This window comes from Egretta garzetta, unplaced genomic scaffold, assembly GCF_000687185.1.
Source record: "Egretta garzetta isolate BGI_Z169 unplaced genomic scaffold, ASM68718v1 scaffold339, whole genome shotgun sequence".
Taxonomy (NCBI): domain Eukaryota; kingdom Metazoa; phylum Chordata; class Aves; order Pelecaniformes; family Ardeidae; genus Egretta; species Egretta garzetta.
In genome coordinates this window covers 1934690-1957857 of record NW_009260800.1, presented here as the reverse complement: position 1 = coordinate 1957857, position 23168 = coordinate 1934690, and the positions used below count along the sequence as shown (strand labels likewise).

The 23168-nt window shown below is 36.7% G+C and overlaps 1 protein-coding gene across 1 annotated transcript in view; it reads right to left on the bottom strand.

Annotated features, from left to right (window-relative positions):
• Positions 1 to 23168, bottom strand: part of USH2A (usherin) — a 407979-nt gene that overhangs the window by 241681 nt on the left and 143130 nt on the right. The window contains 9 exon segments of the mRNA XM_009646839.1: positions 1619 to 1699; positions 1828 to 2031; positions 5100 to 5373; positions 11453 to 11583; positions 12102 to 12275; positions 12919 to 12924; positions 13751 to 13852; positions 14356 to 14482; positions 20476 to 20606. Coding sequence (XP_009645134.1) covers positions 1619 to 1699; positions 1828 to 2031; positions 5100 to 5373; positions 11453 to 11583; positions 12102 to 12275; positions 12919 to 12924; positions 13751 to 13852; positions 14356 to 14482; positions 20476 to 20606 — 1230 coding nt within the window.

Genomic DNA, 23168 nt, shown 5'->3' with positions numbered 1-23168 from the left:
TCCAATTTCCCATAACCTTAACTATTTCTTAGATATTAATATACCAAGTAAAGGTCTGACCAGTAACAACTTCATCACAGATGACTGCACAAGGGATGCAGAGGAAAGGCCCAAGGAACACTATGGCAGGATGATGGATGATGAGTTTGCTGTAAATGCATGTGGACTCCCTAGCCCTGTTGATGACCATTTGCTTTTCTCACCATCAAATAACCTCTTTTTTTTTGTTTGTTTGTTTTTTTGTAATTGTATTGTTTAGCTTCATTAAATATGAATGCAGACTTGTTTTTTATAAAAGGGTAGCAGAATGGAAAGTATAAAAATACCTGGAAGTTGTGATTCCTGTGCAAAGTAAGAATGTGATACTCTAGGAAAGCTTCAGTTTTACAGTAATATATTGATTTTTTTTTTTAGTTCTGAAGTGTATCACAGGGAAAGATAAGGTACTGCGTAGCAGATGGTCATCTCATAAGGGACATAACAAAACCAACTCAAAAATAATTAAATAGCGCAATTATTCTCCAACCCCGGGGAACATGTAGCTACTCAATGCTATGGTCAGCTTGCAAACATAAATTTATGGTAAACCCTACAGTTGTCAGACAGTTGATATGAAAATATGCATGTATTTTTTCTCTTCTGGGTGGTACACACAATAACAACAGGAAGTTGTATAGGAAGGCATTTGCAAGTCCAATATTTACACAGGTATTGTATCATTTAAGATCGTCCATTGAATATCTTGCATCAAAAGAATTCGCTAGATTGATGGAATGCGATTAGGCTTCAATTTACAAAAGAGGGAAAGTTGGTTAAATAAATCATGCAGAACTGCAAAACTTGCAGAACTTCAAAAACTTGCTGGCTAAATAAAGTTTGCAAAAACACTGAACAGAAAATGAAAGGTCCTTTAAATTTTCTTCATAAAAAATATGAAAAAATTGTTCTGTAAGGCTCAGCAGGTATTAGGTTCCCACTTTGAAAGCTTCTCCACAAGCCACATGCTGCTTTTCTAGTAAATATTGCCACATTTTCACACACAATCTATGGGCTACTTGTTAAAAGAATCCTCGTTCAGCAGCACTGAGCAGTATACCCGTGTGCAGGTAATGTTAGGGAGAAGAGGGTCTTGTGAAAGTTTTTCTTTTCAACTACGTGGCCTCCTATCTTGCACAGCTTGTGCCTGCTATCCCAATATCTCCTTTCGCTACATGTGATTTTATATCATTAAGATACACATAGAAAAATACAGATTTACTTACTCCAGCAGACTCCTGTAATGTGAGGTTAGATGTGCACATATGAACATACCTAGATGCATGGCTGTTCTTACTCAGTTAATGCAGTTCAGTCATTTCATATTCTTTGCTCTCACACAATCGCATAATCTAATATATAATTGGAAGAGACCTTGAATTATGTGTGGAAAATACTTGCCTGAACGCTTTATAGCTGAAGATAGTAATTTAGTACCTATTAAAAGCATTAAGTAGTTTTGCTCCTTCAGAAACACTATGCAACTTACACTTCTCAAAACTGTTGTGGTGGGATTTTATCCAACCTGACATTAGATAGCTAATGAAAAATGGGAATAAGTAAGCCTTAAAATGATATTTACCTGATTCTCTTGTACGAACACGAGTCCATGCACTAGCTACTGATCCTCCTTCATTTGAGGCAACCACCCTAAAAAGGTATTCTTTAAAGAACATAAAGAAGGATAGAGAAGAAAAATAAAAAGAAAAAAAAAACATGCTGAACACGGTAATACCTTAATACAGAATGAAATAAAAATTATGTATTTCATTTACGGAACTAATGGGTTACCTGTAAATGGTTGTAGACCACTCTCATAAACACTCTGCTCTTTTCCTCGGTATACTAGGATGGAGTCATTTCCCCTGCAGTTAACAGCACTGTCAGTTGATAGGCATCCGTCCAGATTGACTCTGACAGCACTGCTGGACACAGATGCCAAGTTAACGACAGCACCTCGTGTAAATTTAACATCCTTCATGCAACCACCGAAACCTAGCAAACAGTAAGGGATTAGTATCACATAAAGAGCTTCAGTCATTAATTAAGAATCACTTTTGTTCCTTTCAATTCTATATTTTCAGCATTAAGGACTGTAATGTGAATCTGTTAACTTCCAACATGACATTCAGTCCTCCTTTTCAAGGTACTAAGCTGGAAAAAATTCCTGGTATTCTAGTTTTGAGTTCCTGCCTTAGTGAACCATACTTTCACTGTTATCAATTCCATCCCATGAGGAAATAGCTTTCCGTCTTCTGTCACTTCTCTCTTTAAAATTATTACCATAAAAGTGATTCTGAATTTGAAAATCAGCTTTCTGCTGCTTGCTAATATTTTGTTAATATACACTATTCCTCAAACTGAGAAGCACACATAGCTTAAATATATAATTAACTTCAGGAGATCACTGAGGTATATCAGTTTATCCTAATGGGGATATAACTGGTTTGCTGTTTACAAACTTACTCTAGAAACATAACCCCAAACTGTTGATTTATGAGGAAAAAAATTAAGTAACCTCATTTTATATTTATTTCTATATATATTTCTGTGTATATATATATTTCTGTGTGTGTGTGTGTAACATTCCTGTCAACATTACCAATATATTAAATTAGTCACTTGCAATAAAAACACCACTACAAAGGATGCAGTTGTTGACATTTCTATATACTTCTTGACTTAATTTACAAAGAAATTAATAAATTTATACAAAATACTTCTCAGATCTGAGTATAGTGATTGGTGTTTAACGTAAAACAAAAATAAACAGTAACCAAACTGCAGACTTCATTGAAGAATTAACTTTGTAAATTAAAGATCAGCCTCTCACAGATCAGTGCTCTTTTTTAGCTTTGTGAAAACATTGTATTTATATCTTAGGTACTTTTATTGCCTTTATTACTGCAAGATGGCAGGTCAGTAGTATCTGTACTTAGCCACCCAGTCTGAGAGTCTAATATCCATACATAGTTCATGCAAAAAGAAAGTGGCACTGAAGATGGACACCCATTTTAAGTCATCCTCTAAAACACCCTCTCTCCCCACAACTCTAGGAATTTAGTCAAACTGCTCCTTAGAATTAATACATCGTCATTTAAGCTCAACTCCTACTCCAGAGCAATACACTCAGTTTCTTAGGCAGGCTGTGGCAGAGAAAAGAATTATTCCCAGTCTGCACAGGCATTGGACAAAATGAAGTGCTGTTTAATTTGCAATAAGGTGCATACTGTAGAACCTATTTTAATACATTACTTTTAGTATCTTTGTAGCTGCATTTATCACTATTTGAAGATTTCTGACTGATGTCAGATCTTGCTTACTCTCAGGTAGCTGCAGAATAAGTAACAACAGTACAAATTCTCACAAACATTCCTGCCTGCTCCCCTCCACCTTGATCTCTCAGGAAGATGTGTGATGGGTCACGCATGGAGACTCTAGCTGAAATTTCTTAAAATAAAATTGTAACTGACATGGAGGTGGGGTGGGAGGAGAAGGATATTTATCCCTTATTTTCTGTGAGCAAAACAATATTCCTTTATTCAAAATGAACCATCGTTAAGCATAAGCAGCCATTAACTGAGAAAACCTTTTGTAAATATTTATTAAACAAGGAAGGTCTCCATATCCTATTATCATACCATTACATCATTCTAGTCCTAAATAAAAGTATGTTTCAAAGCTGTAATGCCTAATCTTCCTCATCTAAATCTACATTTAGGAACATGCAAGAATGTTTTTATCTTCAGATGCTCTGTATATTAATTCACAGCCTCCATCATATTTTTGCAGAGTTCTGAGTAGGCTCAGTGAAAAAAGAAAAGCTTACTGACGTGCCTCAGTATGCACTCCAGACATTCACTTTAGATGTTATTTTGCCCTAGATTCTATGTTCACAGATCTCTTTGCTGCAGGAGTTGCGAATGCATCCACTCACAAGGCTCTACCATCTGCTACGAGGCAACACTGGCAGGGTACGACTGGCTAGCTCTTTGGGGCCATAAATATTATGCACACAGAACCTGGAGGAAGGCTGTAATGTATGTGATACCTACAGCTGGAAGAATACTTAAAACAATGTTTTTGAGCTATCTGTGAATGCCTGTGCATGGATTTGATTCAAACTATTCTACAGCTGTGAAATCACCAGGGCTTCAGTGGAGCTTACTTGAGTGCATGCATTCAATGTGAGCTCACGCATTCGAAGCCACTTACTAGATTCCCTACTAATCACTGACTGCTACTTATTTGCCCACAGTACCTGAAAAAACACACTATGATTGATGAATAACTTCATAAGTAATGAAAAAACACACCCCAACTATAAACAGAGCTAGTTTAAATAGACATTTTTTGACTACATCTTATACAGTAGATCCTTCTGTGAAGGCCATTATTATCATGCTGTAATTAATGTTTCTCTCTTTTCCCTCAAAATTTGACTTGTTCCAGAACAGAAGGGTCATGGTGGTGGCTAAAAATATGACCATCTCCCCTCTTCCTGATCCAATGGAAAATATCGTGGTAATGTAGCCAAAATCCTAATTCAGGGTTTTATACTCACTTAATTTTTTTAGACTAGAATCAGTATCACCTAAAAAAATGTCTAATAAACTCTCAACAATCTTCCATGTGGCAGCACCTAGCCTCATTACAGTGATTTAAGCTACATTTACTGTCTTCCACTGGTTTTGTATTCCAGGTCTGCAAGTGACAGAAGCTGATCAAGTGAAACAAATTTATCTGAACTGGCTTTCTCTGACAAAAATTTCAGATCATCTGGTTGGGCATCTCAGATTGCCATTTGCTACTCTCCAGTTCCTATCCTATGAGTTAGATTGCTTCAGATATCACTAGGTTGGAAAAAATTTCTATGGCATAACAAAAGGATCAGGGCTAAGTAAAGCCAGATGGGTAGGGATAACTGGCAGTTAAAACAACAAAGGGTGGGAGGAAAAATTCATGTTACGTATTCATGAATTTACACTACCAGCAGCAGAATGTCCACCATGTGCATGACGCCAATTTTTGAAAAACACATGTTGTTCTTGGTGTCATCTTACCTTGTTCTAACCCCAGTTCTCTATAAAAATTCTGAATCTCAGGTGGGATTCCTCCTATGTAGACAGGTGAATTTACTTTCAGCTGCTGAACGCGGGGTTGGAGCGTCTGCTCTTTCAGTTCATTCATACTTGCTGAAACTACAGAGCCCTCCTTGTTCACTGTGACTTTGTTCCACTTTCCATCACAGTAAGACAATCCTAACCAGAGATCCACTTGTGTAAAGACAATGCCAGTTTTTAAAAAGATGTGTAACATTCCACTTTTCAGTTCAATCTATACATTTTAAAACAGAAAAAAGATTTTGAGAGAGACATCACATACACAGCAACAGCAGACAGTTATTTTAAATAAAACAATCAAGGGAGCCAACGAACAAGATCAATGAACAAGACATTTTTATCTTCAGGATAGCAGAAATTACAATAAAATTGTTTGCACAAAACATGCTAAATACAGCGTATCAGTTAATTCAGAATGTACGAAAACATATTATGATTTTTTGACAACTGACTTTGGCACTAATGTAACTAAGTAAAAAGAAAAGACAATGAACCAGGACTGTTTTGCTTTTTTTGAGAATGAGAAAACAGTATTTTATCTATCAATTCATTTTTTAGAAGAATGTAACAAGATAATAAGGAAATGAAATGTCAGACCTGATTAAGGTCTTTTTAATTGGCTGGTGAACTCAATTTCAAATTTTTCCAGCATACATTGATTCTGTATTTCATCCTTATTCTCTTAAATCTTGTAAGAAAATAATTGTTTTTGTATGTGCTTTTTGAGATTAATGTGCCAATTGTCTAATAGAAATACATTTTACTTATATTTTCACTGCAGAAGTTTCTAAGCATTTTACTGAAAGACTCTTTATCCTAACTCAATGGAACACAAGTGGGCTGAGACTGAAAAATGGCAGGTATAGAGCACTAAACACTTAGGTGATGAACTGGTGGTTGAAAAATATGGATACATTCACAAAAAGGCATTTCTGTTTCCATGTCAAAATCTTACCAAGTAAAATAAAAACTACAGATTTAATATAATGCTTACCACCAGTATTGAACAACTGACATGTTTAGGTTACTGATAATATTAATACTGCAGTATTTGTAATTAGATTTTATTTCCTTAACAGAGACCCCAACTGAAGAAAGAACTCGGTACTTGAGATGTCATGGGCAACACAGGTCCTGTCACAGAGTGCACACTGACTGCTTGCTCATGAGACAGGGATTTTGTTTATTTGTTTCTTTGGGATCACAACTCTTCCTATTTCCATGAGTTCATATCCCTGCATAGCTAAGGACTCTACAACACAAGTGAAGGACAGATCACGGCATCAGTGCTGATGAGTATAGCTTGAAAAAGCAGTCCATTGGACAATCACCATTTTTATTCACTGATGAGAAGTAATACATGTGTAAAATGTGCTGGTGTGAAGAAAGCTTTTCAGCTGCATGACTACAGTAGTATGCCAGTAAGTCTGCCAGACCTGGAAGCTAGAGAGAGGACATGATGTTTGACATAGGGTCACTACTCAGCACATCCCTTTTGCAATTTACTCATCTTGGCATAGTCTTAAAACAGGCAGAGAATGATGCTTGTGCTTTTTGTGATGACCTGGACTGACACTTAGAGCATCCAAGGGTGGCTAAAGATAGAGGACCACTGTTCACTGTGAACTGTTCTGCATGGTGAAGTTAAAAAAAACAAAGTCTTGTGTACATCCAGCATTCTCTCTGGTACAGAGCACAGGTACAGAAAAACAACAGATAAATTCTTCTCTTTGGATAAAATTCTGGGAACACTTTAAAAAAAGTTTGATTGTTAATCTGTCCTTGGAAAATATATTACTACTTTAAATCAAAAATGCAGGAAGATCATCTTATTATTCTGTCAGGCATCTTAGTTGCTACCTCTCAGCAGAACAAGAGCATTATATCACAGCTCTAAACCTGAGCAGGTTCTCAGCTTAATGCTTAAAAGCATACTTGCTTTTCAGGATTTGGGGTACAAATATTAAACACCACTGCAAAATTTTATTAATACTGTTTGCTATGCACACAGTTCTTATTTTGGTATATCTGAGCATGTAAGGTTGGAATCAGGAAAGCCAAAGCTTAGCCTGAATAGGGAAGAGGACATGAGGGGCAACAAGAGCTTCTACAAGCCCACTGGCAGGTTGTGGCATCTCTCAGAAATTGATATAAGGACCGATTCTGATTAAAAATTTTATTAATGACCTGGGCAATAGGATGGGGTATTCTCTCAGCAAGTTTGCAGTCATTAGCAAAGGGGGCTGCCACTGGTATTCTAGACATATAAAGCAGCTTTGAAGAAAAGGACTGAGGGTCAAGATGGATTACAAATTGAACATTGGTCAGCAATGTACCCGTGAAGTGATGAAGGTCAACATGCACTGGGCTGTATCAGAAATAAGGTAGGCAGTGGGTCCAAGGAGATGATTATTCCCCTCTATTCATTACATAGAGGACTACACCTGGACTACTGTATCCAGTTGAGGACACTCCAGTATATGAAAGATATTGGCACACTGGCGTGAATCCAGCGGAGGGGCACCAAGTTGGTCAGGGGTTGGAGTACCTAACATAGGAGTTGAGGCTGAGAGAACAGCATTTGTTCAGTCTTGTTATTAAGCAAGCAGGAAGAGAACTTAACTGTTCAACTACCTTATGGGAGGATATGGAGAAGAAAGGCCCAGACTCTTCTCAGAGGTGGACAGTGAAAGGATGAGAGGTAAAACACAAATTGTAACAACAGAAATCACAGTTGGCTATCAGGATTATGTTTTTTCTATAATGAGCATGGTCAAAGATTGGAGCAGGCTGTAGAATTTGAGAAGCTATGGACTGTCCATCCATAGAGAGATGCACAATATTCAAACATAAAATGCCTGGAACCATCTTATCTAACTAAATTGGCCCTGCTTTTAGCAGAGATTTAGAATACATTACTTCAAAAGGTCCCTTCAGCCTAAATGATTTTGTGCTTCTATGTTTTCCTTCTCTGCAGGAACCAGGCCCTACCTCACTTAATCTGCTTATAAAAATATGATTTTGAAGATGAAAGGAATATCCAGTCAGAGCTCTGAGAAACAAAACTCAGATAGGATAGGGGCTGCATTGGAGGCTGAAAGACGCTTTGTTAAACCTGCAAACCAAAACAGTCTCAACTAATGTTGAGCTACAAGACTGATAATGGCTTCATCTCCTTTGAACTGAGAAGTCATCCTGAGATTCAGAGGTATCAGCAGAGATAAGCAACAGACTTGAAAGAACTTGGCAATGACAGTCACTTTGTGAGCCCTTTGAAAGAAAAAGTACATGTTACTGATGTTGATGTTGAACCAGTCTTTCAGGTTCAAAATCAATAAGGTCAAAGAGATGTTCTGTACTGGTACCAGCCCTGTTCAGACTGGCCAGCCAGAAAGCAGAGGCCCAAACACAGACGCCTCAACAGCCTCCTCAGTATCAGTCATTCTTAAATGGGAAGGGAATTGGAATCTCTTCCTCACACCAGACAGAGAGAAATTGCTGGTGACCAAGAGGAATATCACTTCCACAAATCCCACATGAGTACCAGTCACATCTTCGCTAATGAAAACATTTCAACTTTGAGTCCCCAAAACACCCCTCCTTAGCACCATCGCAGGTAATGCTTTCATCTCAGACACTGGTTATTTTATTTCATGCAGCTACTTAAGTGCAACTCTCTTGAAAATGTTCCTGCGGGACTTCTTTCTTACTTTGTAGCTTTGCAGAAACAAATCAGCTCTTGAATTCAACATCAGCTTCATCAACTACAATGTCCTGAGCGCTGGTGCCACTGTCACACATCAGATTGGCAGTGCTTAAGCTTTTGCTGCTGTTGAAGTGGCCAGCATCAAAATCAGTAATGCAAACTCTATCAGCAGTCACAGTACGTTCTTTCAGTCACCAACTCAGGAGGAAACACATGCCAGAGTGAAAGCTAGTGATTTGTACTCGTTTATCTGGTCACACTTTGTTCATAATTATTGTGCCTGCATCCAAAGAGACTAACATCAGATTGACTTCTCTAGCCTGAGTGAATTCTCAGGGCATGGAAGTCACAGAAGCAGCGGCCTTTACACAGACCACCTTTCTAGGACATGATTTTGTCTTGGGCAGAAGACAAGACAGAGTCTTTGGCCATTTGGTAGCAGGCCAGCCATGTGTCTAGTTTAGTCATTCCAAAACTATAAAGCTAATAAGAGAGCAATAAGAGAGCTGTGACCTATGCAAAGGGCAGGGTCAGGAAATACCATCTTACATTGGCACTCGGGATAAGTGGCATAGCTTCTAATCTGTTTTGCAGTGCAAGTGTCTCCTGACCAAAGTTCCTAACAAAGACATCGTAGCTCATGCGCAACATGCTACACACCTCATTTTCACTTCCTATTAACCTTTTTTTTGTGAGCTCAAGTGTACAGAAAAACCTTCTGTCATCATTATGTTTGTGTAGAACACAAAGCTGCAAGGGCTGGAAAAGCATGCATATACTCATCCTCTCTAAAATTCCTCATCTTAACGCTATGGAGATGTTCAGGTCATGAGTAAAGAGAGATTAAAAAAAAAAAAACTTTACCTGCCTTAGAAGAAATGCTAAGAAACTTATATAATCATATTTTTCAGGGCTAAGAATAAAGCTGCCAAATGTCCGGAAGTATGAGTAGAGAAGGAAAGTGTTTTGTCTAACTACTTTTTGCTTTTTACTGCACTTTCAATTTCATAAGTCCCCTTTCTCCTTTATAGCCAGAAGCTGTTTTCTCACATTTGTTAGTCTTTCACAGAGCAATGGAAAGGAAACAAGGATCACATACCACAAGCATCTCCAAAAGAACCCAAGCCCTGTATTTGTCCCTGTGAACACCATTCACATAAATAGTGCCCCTGTACTGTGAATTACACACATACGAGTCTTTGTAGGGTGGGATGGTGGTGTATGTATAGCATCTTATGCTATTAGCTAATGATCTTGGTCATTACTTGAGGGCAAAACTAAAGCAATAATATGTAATTAGCAAGCCTTGTTATTGGAACTCATTATAACTTTTGAACTAAGGCTGCTTGAAAAAGAGGAAGCAATCAGGTCTAGCAGAATTCAAAATCAAGTTAAAAATTATCTGCTGGAAAAGTCAGTAATATAAAAAGTAAATGTAGAGTAAGTTATAGTTGACCTGGAAAGGGGAAAAATATATTTATATGGTTTAGGTCAAAAGTTCGAAAGAAAGGCACATTAGATAGAATGCCATGCAATAAAACAGGCTGTGACATGACAGCCATTAGCAAAACAGATGCATTATAATAAATAAATAAATAAAAGGAATTCAATAAAAATGCAGAAACGGCAGCTTAGGTCATAAAGAGTAACAATACCCTCAAAAATCTCTAAATGTAAATGATTGCTTCTTGGACCAACTAAAAAGATATATTGCTTTCAATGTAATACCTACCAGTTGGTACAAGTAGTAACTATAGTTGACCCAATAAGCAATGGTGACCACAGTCTAATTACATTCAAAATCCTTGAGGGAAGAAATATATGTAAATATAGAGCCATGTAACTAATAAAAAAATTTGAAAAGCTGCAACAAACACTTTCACCCTTAAACAAAATCCTGGAAAAGACAGAAACACGAGTACTTCTGAGCACAAAACAGTCTTATTTAACAGACACCAAGAAGAAAGTTCATAGGCATTATCTCACAAATTTGCCTAGTACAGGATTTGTGCAGCTTCCTCTACAGTGTTGGGAAAACAGTGACAGGGATGAGATGGGATTTAGCTGGACCACTAATTTCTGCCTATATGACAATCCTTATGTTTCAAATCAAAATGAAGAAATCATATTGATTATAAAAAATACAAATACCTTAAAGAGAAAGCTTTATTAGGATACTGGACAATTTCTGTCATGAACTTTTTGATTTACAATTTAATTGACTTTGTTCTAGTATGAGAACGGGGAAATTAGGTAACTCTCTCCTTTCCCAGGAATGAACCAAAAGCTTTTGATACACGTCTTTTATTCTCTTTTCTAATCACTTATAATCCAGCAACAAGAATAATTCTGCTTTTCATATATCAATATCTTTCCTATTTATGATACAAATAACACAGGTAACTTATTCTGAGCATTTGTTTGAGTCTTTCTTCTCCCCTTACACTTCGCTGTGCACAGCATTTCAAAATGAGTAAAACACAAAAATAACTTATGGTTTGAAATTTCTTTAAAAGCTGGAAATATCGTAGTAGACAAAACTCACAGGTCATATCTTGAATATAGTTATTTGTATTTCTGAACTTACTGCAAGATAATCTGGGCCATCTTCACTGTAAACAAACAGAAGCAATCCATTCAGTTGATCTGTTCTAAATTTGAACGAGATCTCAAATTCCACTCCACCACTGAAAACACCTGAATGCAGTTCCAGGAACCCTTGAAAGAAAGTGAATACACACATAAGTTAAATCAAATACACAAATAAATAGGTTCAAGAAACCAAAAGCAAAAATCCAGATGCTACTTTCTACTTTGACATGAAGAACTTGGAGGTTTCAAGATCAAGGTTTACAACTTTATCACACAGCTTTGTAAAGAAGAGTTACCCATGATGTACTGCAACAAACCAAACCAGTGAAATATCCTAAATTTTGTTCCCTGGCTTTTTTTTTTCATATGTTCTAGGCACCTATGTCTCTTCAAAAGTGAAGCTTCACCTTTGACATGTATATCAAATCTGCATACGGTTACAATAGCAGCACCTGCCTGTGAATGCAATTCCTCTTCCATGCTGCAGTCCTCTGCAAACCCAGAAACCAAGTTTTAAACCATTCAACAATAATCCCATATAACTACAACTGCTTTGAAAAGCAGACCGCTGCAATATTTTTTGTATGATCACCTTTTATATAATCAAGAACATACTTGGCTTGTGCAATAATTCAGCAAAGTACCTTTGCCAAGAAAATGTGCTCCTTCTGAGAGGCCAGTGGGACATCCTTCCCACGTATGATAGACGTTGTTTTGCTCTTCAGCATCCTGCCAGTTCAAAGATTCCCAGTTTTCATAGGGTGTATGAGCTTTTTTCAAAAATACGTCACTGAGACACCCCACAAATCCCTTCTGGTCTATCATCTTCATCCCTGCAAAAAAAGGAAAATAATTTTTTTAAAGCCAATCAGCTGCAACTAAACATGGGGATTAATTTATATGTTTTATACGTGCTCACCCTGTCATAGATTTTCCATGCGTGCATTGATAACCAGCCACCAATCACTGCATAAAGCTGGGCCCCAAGCTAAATCCAGATTTCTGAATGGGTCTAGTGACTAAAGACAGCAGCTACTGCTATGTAGCTGGAAAATATTAAACTTTTTGAGATTTTGTATACAGGTGCTGTCAAATCAACAGTGTAAATCTACTCCATGAAGATTCCAAGGAAAGTTTTCAGGTGTACCCTCTTTAAACACAACAATAATCTGCTGAAAATGAAGAAATAGTGCTGCAAAAGCTAAGGCAGATAAATACACTATTAGAAGCTTAATCAGGAAGTTTTTCTTTCCTTGTGTGGATAAAAAAAAAAAAAAAAAGCAATTCATGGTTGCTCTATCTTTTTCTTTACTGGGTACAAAAATATAAAGCAGGATTTACAGATGGTGTTCTCTCAAATTCTATTTATGGTCAATCTCATTTTGATTATTTAGCTGAGGTTTTTGAGGGAGGCATGCTAGATTACTTTATGAACGAAAAGTTTTAGAAGAACACGTGCACATATTTCTGGGTTTAGTAAAATGACACAAAGGATAGAGGAAGTTGCACTCTTGTGTATCTCACATCAAGTCATCAACCAGATTTCACATCCTTATCAGTGGTGGGAATACAAACCTAATACAAACAATTTGGCTTTCAGTCTAATGTGAAAACAACAAAAGCCTGGATATGAATCCACTAAGAACAGCTGATTGTATACTGGTTCTGTTCTGCATGCAGTTACCCCTCTGTTATCTGCTGGTAGAACATACACTTGGTTTATAGAAGACGACGTTAAGTTTATTGATTATTCTGGAAGCCAGCTACAACCCAGCTCCACATAAATATAGCTGTAGAATACAGATATACCCATACACCACTGAGTTCAACGCAACAATCCCTAAAGGATCCAAACTCACACCAAAAAAGGCCAGCACGTTGTATCCCTGCATCCAGGTGGGATGCATAACCCTATGCTTAAGCTAATAAAAACAATTTTTACGTGTACTTTGGAAAAGAATTTGGGAATCTAGAACATAAAACATACTCATAAGTCTCGCATGCATACCAGTTCTGCGTATAAAATCTGTTAATATGTCCACAGACCTCATATGCTGCTTCGCTGCTGATGAAATCAGCTAAACAGATATTTCACCCTATCCCAAAAGATAAAATTTGAGAAACTGTACAGACTTATTTTTCATTAGAACAATTATGTAAATAATTATGCAAATTAAGTACTGTCTTCATGTTTCTGACACAATGTCAATACAGTCTACAGTACGGCAAAGGCAGTTAACTCAGCACCACTGTGTAGCATTTGTCATATTATGCAGACCACATTCATACTCACCTACATCCTTTCTTACAATAGAATAACCCCGTGGAAGTCCTCCAACAAAAACTCCCGTGTTCTCTCCAATAATGGTACTGCCACTAGTTGCTAAGGAAGAACCTGAACAAAATTGGTCATTATTCTCTGCTCAATGCTTTCAACAGATTTTCAACTCAATAACAGAATATTGACATGTGAGAAAAGAGGCTAAAGTAACACAATACCCTAATATGCCCATACATATCCTGGAAATATTTACAAATCTGTTTTACAGAAGAATATTAACACAATCATAGACTCACGAGCACAAAAAGACAAACTCCTCATAATTAGTATTGCTTAGGGACCTGGCTGAGTGGTGGGATGGCAGTGTTAGGTTAACAGTTGGACTTGATGATCTTAAAGGTCTTTTCCAACCTAAATGATTCTATGATTCTATGCAATTACCAAAGATTCACAGTGGACAGATACCTCAGATGCACGGACAAAACAGTAGTGATTTTGTCAGAAAAGTGAGTGAATTTTTCCTGTATGGATGAAGACAGGCAGTGGAAAAGTAAGCAAGTGAGAAACACCCTGAGTAATTCCAAAATAATAAAGCAAAATGGAACTGGATTGATTACCTGTGTACTGCCCATCCACGGTGATGTTTCCCAGTGCTTGAATTCTTGTAGCAATTATTTGGTGCCAACTGTTATCGTTGTACTCTCTTCCACCATCATTAGTTGGAGTGACTGCTACCGCAGATCCCTTTTTATTAACAGAAGAATCTGATTTAGAATATTATGAAGGTAAGATTTAGAATTATACCTTACTCTTTATACCACTCTGTGGTACATAACATCTAAAAATAAAGAAAAAAGTCCTCTGTTTAACTACTTTCAGAATACTGAACGATGTTTAGGACTGATTTCCCACTAAATTAACCTTCTCAAATAATAAATGAGGGATCAAGGATCCAGTTCAGTTTCTATTAAAAATAGAAAACTCTGTGTAGTTCCCCTGATAAAGACAAGGACAAGACACGAATTACTGAGGGTCATGTCACTCAGATTTTATTTATTTATTTATTTATTTATTAAATGAAGTCTCTAACTACTTCATGGATTGCGGTGGTTGCAAAGTTCAATGGCCATGATTCAATGTGCCATTCACAGAAAGCAACTGCATGTCAGGATTGTTGACTGCAGCACCTGTCTACAAGGAAGGGACCCAAAAAGGTGTATTTGCAGGACAGTACGAAGATGCATGTTCTGTCCCTGTTAATCTGGTACCAAAAGGACTTGAATTTTTAGGTGACAGAGTATAATACATTTATGAAGGAAAAGGTCATAACAAGAGATTCAGGAAAAAAAAAAAAAAAAAAGAAGGTAATCATTTACCCTACAAGGGATGCTTGTAAAAGCGTTTCTAAAATTAACTGGAATTTTTATCTGATTTTGTTAAAACAAAAAACAAAATTATATGAGGGGGGTGAATTTAGAGACATCCATTACAAAATGCAGCAAAATCTTTTCTGAATTCCTGAGTAAGAGGAACATAACAGATACTGTTGCCAAACCAAATCTCAAGACTGTAAACAACCAAACAAAATACCCCATAAATTCATATAATGGTGCAATAAAAATAAAACTAATGTATTTCAAAATTTTTCCTCAGATTTATATCCAAATAGTCTTCTAACTTCCCAATAAATCCCATAATACTGTCTCAGGACCTTATACTGTACTTTAACCGTGTGGGAACTCAAAGTTATTCTGTCGAATTCACAAAATAGAATTGTCCTATGCAGCAGGCAACTACAGAATGGAAATCATTTCTTTGCATAGGCATTACATAATACTGAAGAATCATGACCTCTGCAGTTACTGTATGGCTTAAGACAGGCTTAAAAAAACAATTTCCAAAAAATATGTAAAAGAAAAATAAAAGTTTCTTTATAATTTGGGGGTCTAGCTTGTTACTTTGTAGTAGCAAACCAGACAGTTCCAATTTTTTCTTTTCATACTCTTCCTGGCTCAAGGACCTTGGAATTACGCATATGAAGAAAACCTGTTGAATAAAAACAACTGCCTATTGTAATTAATACTAAAAAGGTCCTTTTAAAATTTAGTATTCTGCCTTTAGTGATGTGCATCTCTTAGAAATTGCTGGTCAGCATATAGATTTATAAACACAGTATACATTTTGCAGTACATTTTGAATTGGGGGCTGTCATTGTGTATCCTACGTATGAAAATATATAAGATGTGTACATATGTACACGATTACAGAAAAAATAATTTCCCATCAATGTTTACAGCGTGTTTCCTACTCCATCCAGCCAACATATCAGTACTGAGGCAGCCTCTACAGTAGTCCTCTGTCCCATGATAAAAATACAAAGCTATATATCCTTACATACTAACGTGCACTTTTTCATATACTATTTTTTATTGTCTTCTCTCCTATTTCAACATTTTAATATTTTACAAACACACATTTCATTATCGTAGTTTAATAATTAAAACCAGAACTGGTGTCATGCCCAATTAATGTGCCCTGGTAGCATGCCCATTAGTTTTTCCATTAGTGAATTCAACAATACTAATGGGATTACTAGCATGGGATGCTAATTGGGCGTGACATAAGAAACTGGCTTACTTCTTAGCATACCCTTGCTAATGATGAAATTAATGAGCATTTTATTAAATGCTGTCTCATCAAAGTGTACTTAGTTAGCGTTAAAATTGTTACAAACGATGCTGCATTCTAAAGATCAGGTGCCTGAATAAGTGGTTCTTCATATTATGTTTGGCAACAGTCTAGAGCATTAACAGTTTTATACATCAGAAACCACATTTATATGTAACCAATTCAATCTGGGACCACACGACCATATGTGCTAACCTGTGCTTAATTTCAGGGGGAAAAAAAAAAAAGTAAAAGACGATGTTCAGGGTTCAGCCTGCACTGTGTTGAAGGCCTCTGTACGACATTTTATCCAGAACTACTCGAGTAACTCTGTGATCATATTTGAATATCCTGTTGTGAAATGGCTTGTTATACATTTTAGAAATCACATATAGAGAACCAAATCTGGCTTAGTTTGCTGAGCCATACAGTAAGTCTTAATTTTTAGCAGCTCTCAGTAATAACTAAGTAAATATTAATGTCTATGGCTCTTCATGCTGGTGATTACACTCATGAAAATATGTAGAAACATCACAAATATGGATCCTCAAAGATACTGTCTAGGTGCCCAAGTCTGAATGTAACCACACTTCTCCCAGTCAAGTTCTTTCTATGCCCAAACTCTTACGACTGAGAAGGTGAACAAGTACCCAGTCCTTCAGTTTTGCCAATGCCAAACAGCAAGATATGGTTGGGATTCATAGCTAGGTATTCTCCATCTTCCTTTTTGGGGGAGTAACAGCTCACCCTCCGACTGTGCCTACTACTTTGGCCTCTGCACAAACCACAGGCAACAAAAAAGCATCGTGTTCCTCCTTTTTTCTGTAAAGTTTAGTAACATGATCCATTGAACATGTTCTAAAAGGGAAGAGAGTGATTCAATCTTCCCGTATTGTGAGAAGAATGCCGATACTCTATCCTCAGAAAACTGTCCTAATCACTAAAGAAAACGGTGATCCAGACTGGCCTTAAATTTCCACTGCCAGTGATTTCACTTTGTGTAAAATATTCAGTGCTTCCCTGGGAAAAAGATAGAATAAATGACCTGTAGCCACTAAAAGATAACTATAAATTGAGCTAGAGCTGATTGTGTAGTTCAGGGGTGGATTTACAGGCATCATGAAGAGAAGAAACTCCACGGACAGCTGAAGGTTTGCAGACACACTGAGTTTGGAGGAAGGTCCATGGAACAATTTAGTTATGCAGAGAAGACTGAGGGACATCTGTTAATAAAAAACCTCATGCATCCTGGACCATGAGTAGAAACCTGCTAAGAATGACAGTAAAACAGTAAGGAAGGAAAAGCAAGCAGCTAGACCACACAAAAGGGAGACAGAAGAGATCATCAGACAACAGCTAGATGAATGGTGGTGTACGCAAAGCGGAGAGAAGTATGAATGGACAGGAAGAAGAGCATCTGAGATGAACATTAAGGGAAGGAAGAAGTGAGGCTACTGAAGACTCCCCACTAAGAAGACTCGGCAGGACTATTCCCAGAGCAGATACAACAAAGAGAAAACACACTGCTGATCATGAGCAAAGCTATATACCAGAATCCTGAAAGGGACCAAGGGTAAAAATAATTAACCTGCAACAGGACACAGCTGGAAGGGAGCACAGAATATTACACCACCCTGCTCCAGATAAAAAGCATCAGGGACACAATTGTCATCAAAAAGAATTTTTTCAGTTTTTAAGAGAAGAGCAGAGAGACAGGGCCATAAATGCTTATCATATATGCCACAACCATAATTAGAGAAAACAATGCACATAACCTGGTTAAGAAGCCACATGATGTCAATAAGAGGTAAATAAAGCATTTGCACACCAATGCAAACTGTGATGCACGAATGACTGATTAAGAATTGCTGCTAAAGAACATGATACCTGATGTTATAGGATAGCAATAGCAAATAATGACAGAAAGAAAAAACAATCTGCGTAGAAAACATAGGAACAGAGGTAAAGATAGTAAGATAGAACAGCATATTTAGCATAAAAAAGACTGAAAATTTTTTATAACTGAATTTTCATAGGTAAAAGTTTTTTAAAAAGATACTAAAAGAATTATATTGATGTAGGCCACAGTATCCTACTTCTGAATCGGAGAAGGCACAGGAATCTCTTCCACAATATTAATGAGAAATCAGAAAACATTAGCTTTCAAGATATATCTATAGTAAATCAAATGTTAAGACCTACACTATTCCTGAAGGCTTTGATGAAAGATCTTTTTTTTTTCCTCCTACAAACAGTCACTGAAGCAGCATATATTGGTTATTTCAGACTTTGTAAGAAGAGGGAACAATATGGAAGTGATGGTCATAAAACTCAGCATGGGACAGAGTTGTTCCAACCAGATTCAAGTGAAACACAAAGATATATTCAAGATATATAAACAAGTAATTTGTTAAAATTCAGGTTAGTAACTACTGAAAATATTGCTGAACTGAGAAGCTCTAGGGACTGAATATGGACAAAGCCTGCGTTTTTTTTCAGTTAAAAGACAGGGGAATATGGGATAAAAAGAAGAAAAAGAAAAGAAAAGCCCCAAACCAGTCACTCTCCCACCTGTCCTCCTAATACCATGAATCCAAACAAATGCAACATCTTCTAGGGAATGAGTCCAACCTAGCTGACATAAAGCTACTTCACAAGGTGCAAATCCACAAGGAGGGATAGGAATAGTATTTGAAGCACTAAAATACTGGGTGAAAGATATCTGCTCCCATTAAAACAAACAACAACAAAAGAAATCAAACTATTACACCTTGAAAGATTTTGTAAAGGAAATAAAAGTTCCTTTTTAGTTAAGTGAAGGTATAAGCTTAAAAGAGATAAAATAAAACTAGCACCTATTAAAACATGTATGAGGGCAACATTCACAATAATGTTAAGCATGGCCCCAAAAACTGAAGTACACACTGATTCAGTTTGCAGCAAGAAAAAGAAGATAAAGCCTGTGTGTAATCACAGTGAAAATAATAGAAACTTATATCCTGGGGACAGAAGCAGATGTAACGGTTTCTAGCACGGGGATGGCTTACATGCTCACCTCTGCATAGCACCATGCCCCCTCTATAGATTCTCCAGTGCTGAGGAACAGCTTCACTGCTGCACAGCACCTGTGCATGTTCATAGAGCGCCAGTGCCTGGACCATGGCGGAGCTCAGGAAGCAAATGTTAACAGTGGATCGTCAAACCTCTAAATCCCCACCATTTCATACCATGAAACACTTCTGCTCAACCCCCTGGAGCAGTAGGCACAACGCCAACCACATAATTAGACACCAAGGCATGACGGAAGACAGGGCTGATGCAGCGACCTTCCAGCAACGTGGAGGCAACAGTAACCTTATGAAAAGGATGCATGTATATGGATACCTATGATGCCATACTCTGCTGATATCATTAGAAAATCTGATAATGACTTACAGTTTCTTGTATACTTATGAAATATAAGCGAGTCTGTAATGTTTTTTTATTCCATGAGGAGATCCAATTTTGGGATGCAGAGAAAACAGAAAATACCCGAACAGAAATGCAAGGAATGTGGCCTTATTTTTAATTTTGTGAAATTTATTTGATAATATTTCCCTCATTATTTATGTCTTTGCTATGGTCATCATTACTAGAAGTGAGAGTCTTCTTTCATCACATTAATGGCAACATGCTGCTTTCAGTAGGTAAAGACAAAGTCTCAAGAGAATAGGCTTAAAAATAATTGACTAAAAAAATATATAACCTTTATTTGCTAATTCAAAAACTAGTTCTACCCATCTTTGAAACCTTGGTACTTTAAGCTGTAGTGGTTTGGTGGTACTGACAAAAACCCCCAACCCATAAATATGCAAAAATAAAGTCATGAATTGTGGTAAACATAACAGAAAATGAGCAAAGCTTTAGTGTTTCAGTGTTTTTCTCCCCAAAATGTCCAGTTACCTAAGGGTTCTGAAGAGTCAGTTAATTTGTATCAATTAAATAATAATTGAAAAAAAGGTTAAGTATGTAAAGCAGTACTGAAAGAAATAATGTAAGGTATTTTTATAGGATCCTATCTTTTGTTGTACCTGTGGATCAAAAAGAAAGTAAGGACGCCCACTCCTCAGTTGAAGTGCAATGAATTCTTCTTGATTCCCAGGTGATGCAGAGAAAAAAATCAAACCATCAGGTTCCTGGGTTCTAAATTTCACTTTAATTCCTGGTTAGAAAAAGCAAGCAGATGGTTAATGCCAAAAATGGTTCTGATGCATTCTAACAGCGTAATTGGAAACAAAAAAAAAAGCTGTTTTGAAAACAGCAGTAAAATAGCAAATCAAAATCATGGAACTTTTGTTCACCTAAAACCCCTGCCAGTCACTGCAGGAGAAATTTCCCTAATCCAGACTGAATCTGCCTTTGAGAGAAACAGCTGATTACTCACCTGTAAAAAAAGATATGCCATTGTGACTTAGGCTGTTCAGGAAATTCTTTCTTAAAAAAATGTAATTCAAATACCAGCATACTTTTCTAATAGATGATGTTTTACACATGGATTTTCACTTGGCCCTTAATATTTTTATCCGTAAATTTGGAACAAGGTTCCTGCATGGAAGGATTTCTATGAAGAATAGCATGGGTTTGGTTCCAAAAGATAGAGACATATTTATATATATACACACATGCGCATGCACACACATATTTATATGTATATTTATAGATATTATTTCATAAATACATATATCTAAGTGCACAAAGAACACCTGCAAAAGAACAAGTTTTAATAAAAATTGGACATAGCCCCAGGAATAATTGATGAACTAAGCTTAATTAAGAACTTTCCAGACCATTATCAATAATCCTCCATTTGGCTTCTGATAAAATATTGTCTCAGCACATCAACTGTCATTCAAATGACATACAAGGAAAAAAAAATGGGGTTTTAAATTACTTTTTACTACAAATAAAATATCAAAACAACAAGCTATTAAAAAAGCTACTAAATGTCGGAATATTGTTGTCTATGGTATACACTTACTCAGTAACTGTCTAAGGACACATCAATGAAACAATTCATGAATTATGTATTCAGTTTTGAGAAGTATAATTATGAATAAACAAGTTTTGGATAACCACCCATCTTTTATGACTGTAATGACTTTTTTTTTTAAACTACCTCCTGGAACATCATCTAACAGAAACACATAAGAAAATTGCAAAACCACATGCCCAGTTTGGCCCAACTTCTAATGTGCAAATCCAGATATCACAGCCTGAGTCTATGGTGGAGCCATGCCTTTACTGCACTAATTTTTTTGTAAAGGGAAATGAAAAGGCAGTAATAGCAGCATCTAACGATACCATACACTTCCATGACATTTCTTCGTAAAATACTTTTTACAGATCAGGATAATTTACTGGGTTTTACTCAACTCCGTCAAACTATTCAGTCTTTTCACATGCATTTTCATTATCTTATGTCAGGCAGAAAACAGTAAGTGACAAAAGTTTTTCTTGTAGACAGCATTCATATTTTAAAATATTAAAGAACTATCATTCTGATGCACATTCATACTAGATCCTGCTTGTTAATTACCTGTACCCATAAGAAATATCATTTGGCCCCATGTTTTCATGGAAATCACATGATGCACTCACAGATACAAAACATTCTCTAAGCAATGAAAATCAGTCACACTATTAAAAAAACCTGCAAAACCCAGCTGTGCACAAGTAACAGCCAACAAGTAAAAAATTCAATAAATAGCATCCATACACGTAAGGAAGAGCATAGTTTTGCCTGGCTCAGAAATAACCACTGTTGCTGTGCTTTGAGGTTCCAGGTAGTTCCAGCTACAGTATCTGCTGGAGAGAGTGAGACTGATACCCCTAAATCCCAGTGCTGGAGAGCACAGTCAATTTAACGAGCTGACGGTATTTTTATCAAGCTGCCAAAAGACATTGCTGAAGACCAGAGGATCCCCTCCTCACACCTAATCCAGAAGGACAAGCCCAAACAAAATAATTGTGTTTCTGCAAAAACATCATTGTTTCATAATGTTGTGTTAGAAAATATAAATTAAATGGTTCATAATGGTAATATTGCAGTAATTCCAAAAGTTTTCAAATGTTATGGAGGAGCTTTCTTTCTTCTTTGGATATTGAAGAGGCTTACAAACCTTAATTTCTGCCTGTAGAGCTGCCATAGCTTCATATAAAGTATTGATGAGTTAGGAACCATCGTTTTCAGTCAGCCCATATAGCAACTTCTAAATTCATTTGTCACCTATTACATAATTCAGAAAAGGATGCTGCCCCTTTAAATTCAGGTGCCTTCGGAATTTCTCATGAGATAAGGAAGTTCATATAACCTAGCTCTAAATAAGTACTTTCATACCTCAATATTAATATTTTCCTGTATTTCTAGAAGTGAGTGCACTGGAGAAACAAATATTAAGCAAACTTCTGCCCCATAGATAATATTTTCACTGGAAGACAAAAACTTGTAAAATTAATATTTTTCACAGGAACCTAAAAATTAAAAAAAAAATCTGAAAAGATTGCTTGGACCTCATCATGGTCAAAACAAAACATAGCCAGCAATCCCATTCAGACTAATAACAGTGAGGCGTATGTTGTTTTTCTGCCTTATTGACACTGACCACTGAAAATGGATCGTACTTAACCTGAGCACAGAAAGCTTTCCTCCGAAAATCTGAAAAGTTTCACAGAAATTGAAAACCACATTGGATCACCAGAAAAACTTCCCACTTCCCTTTTTTTT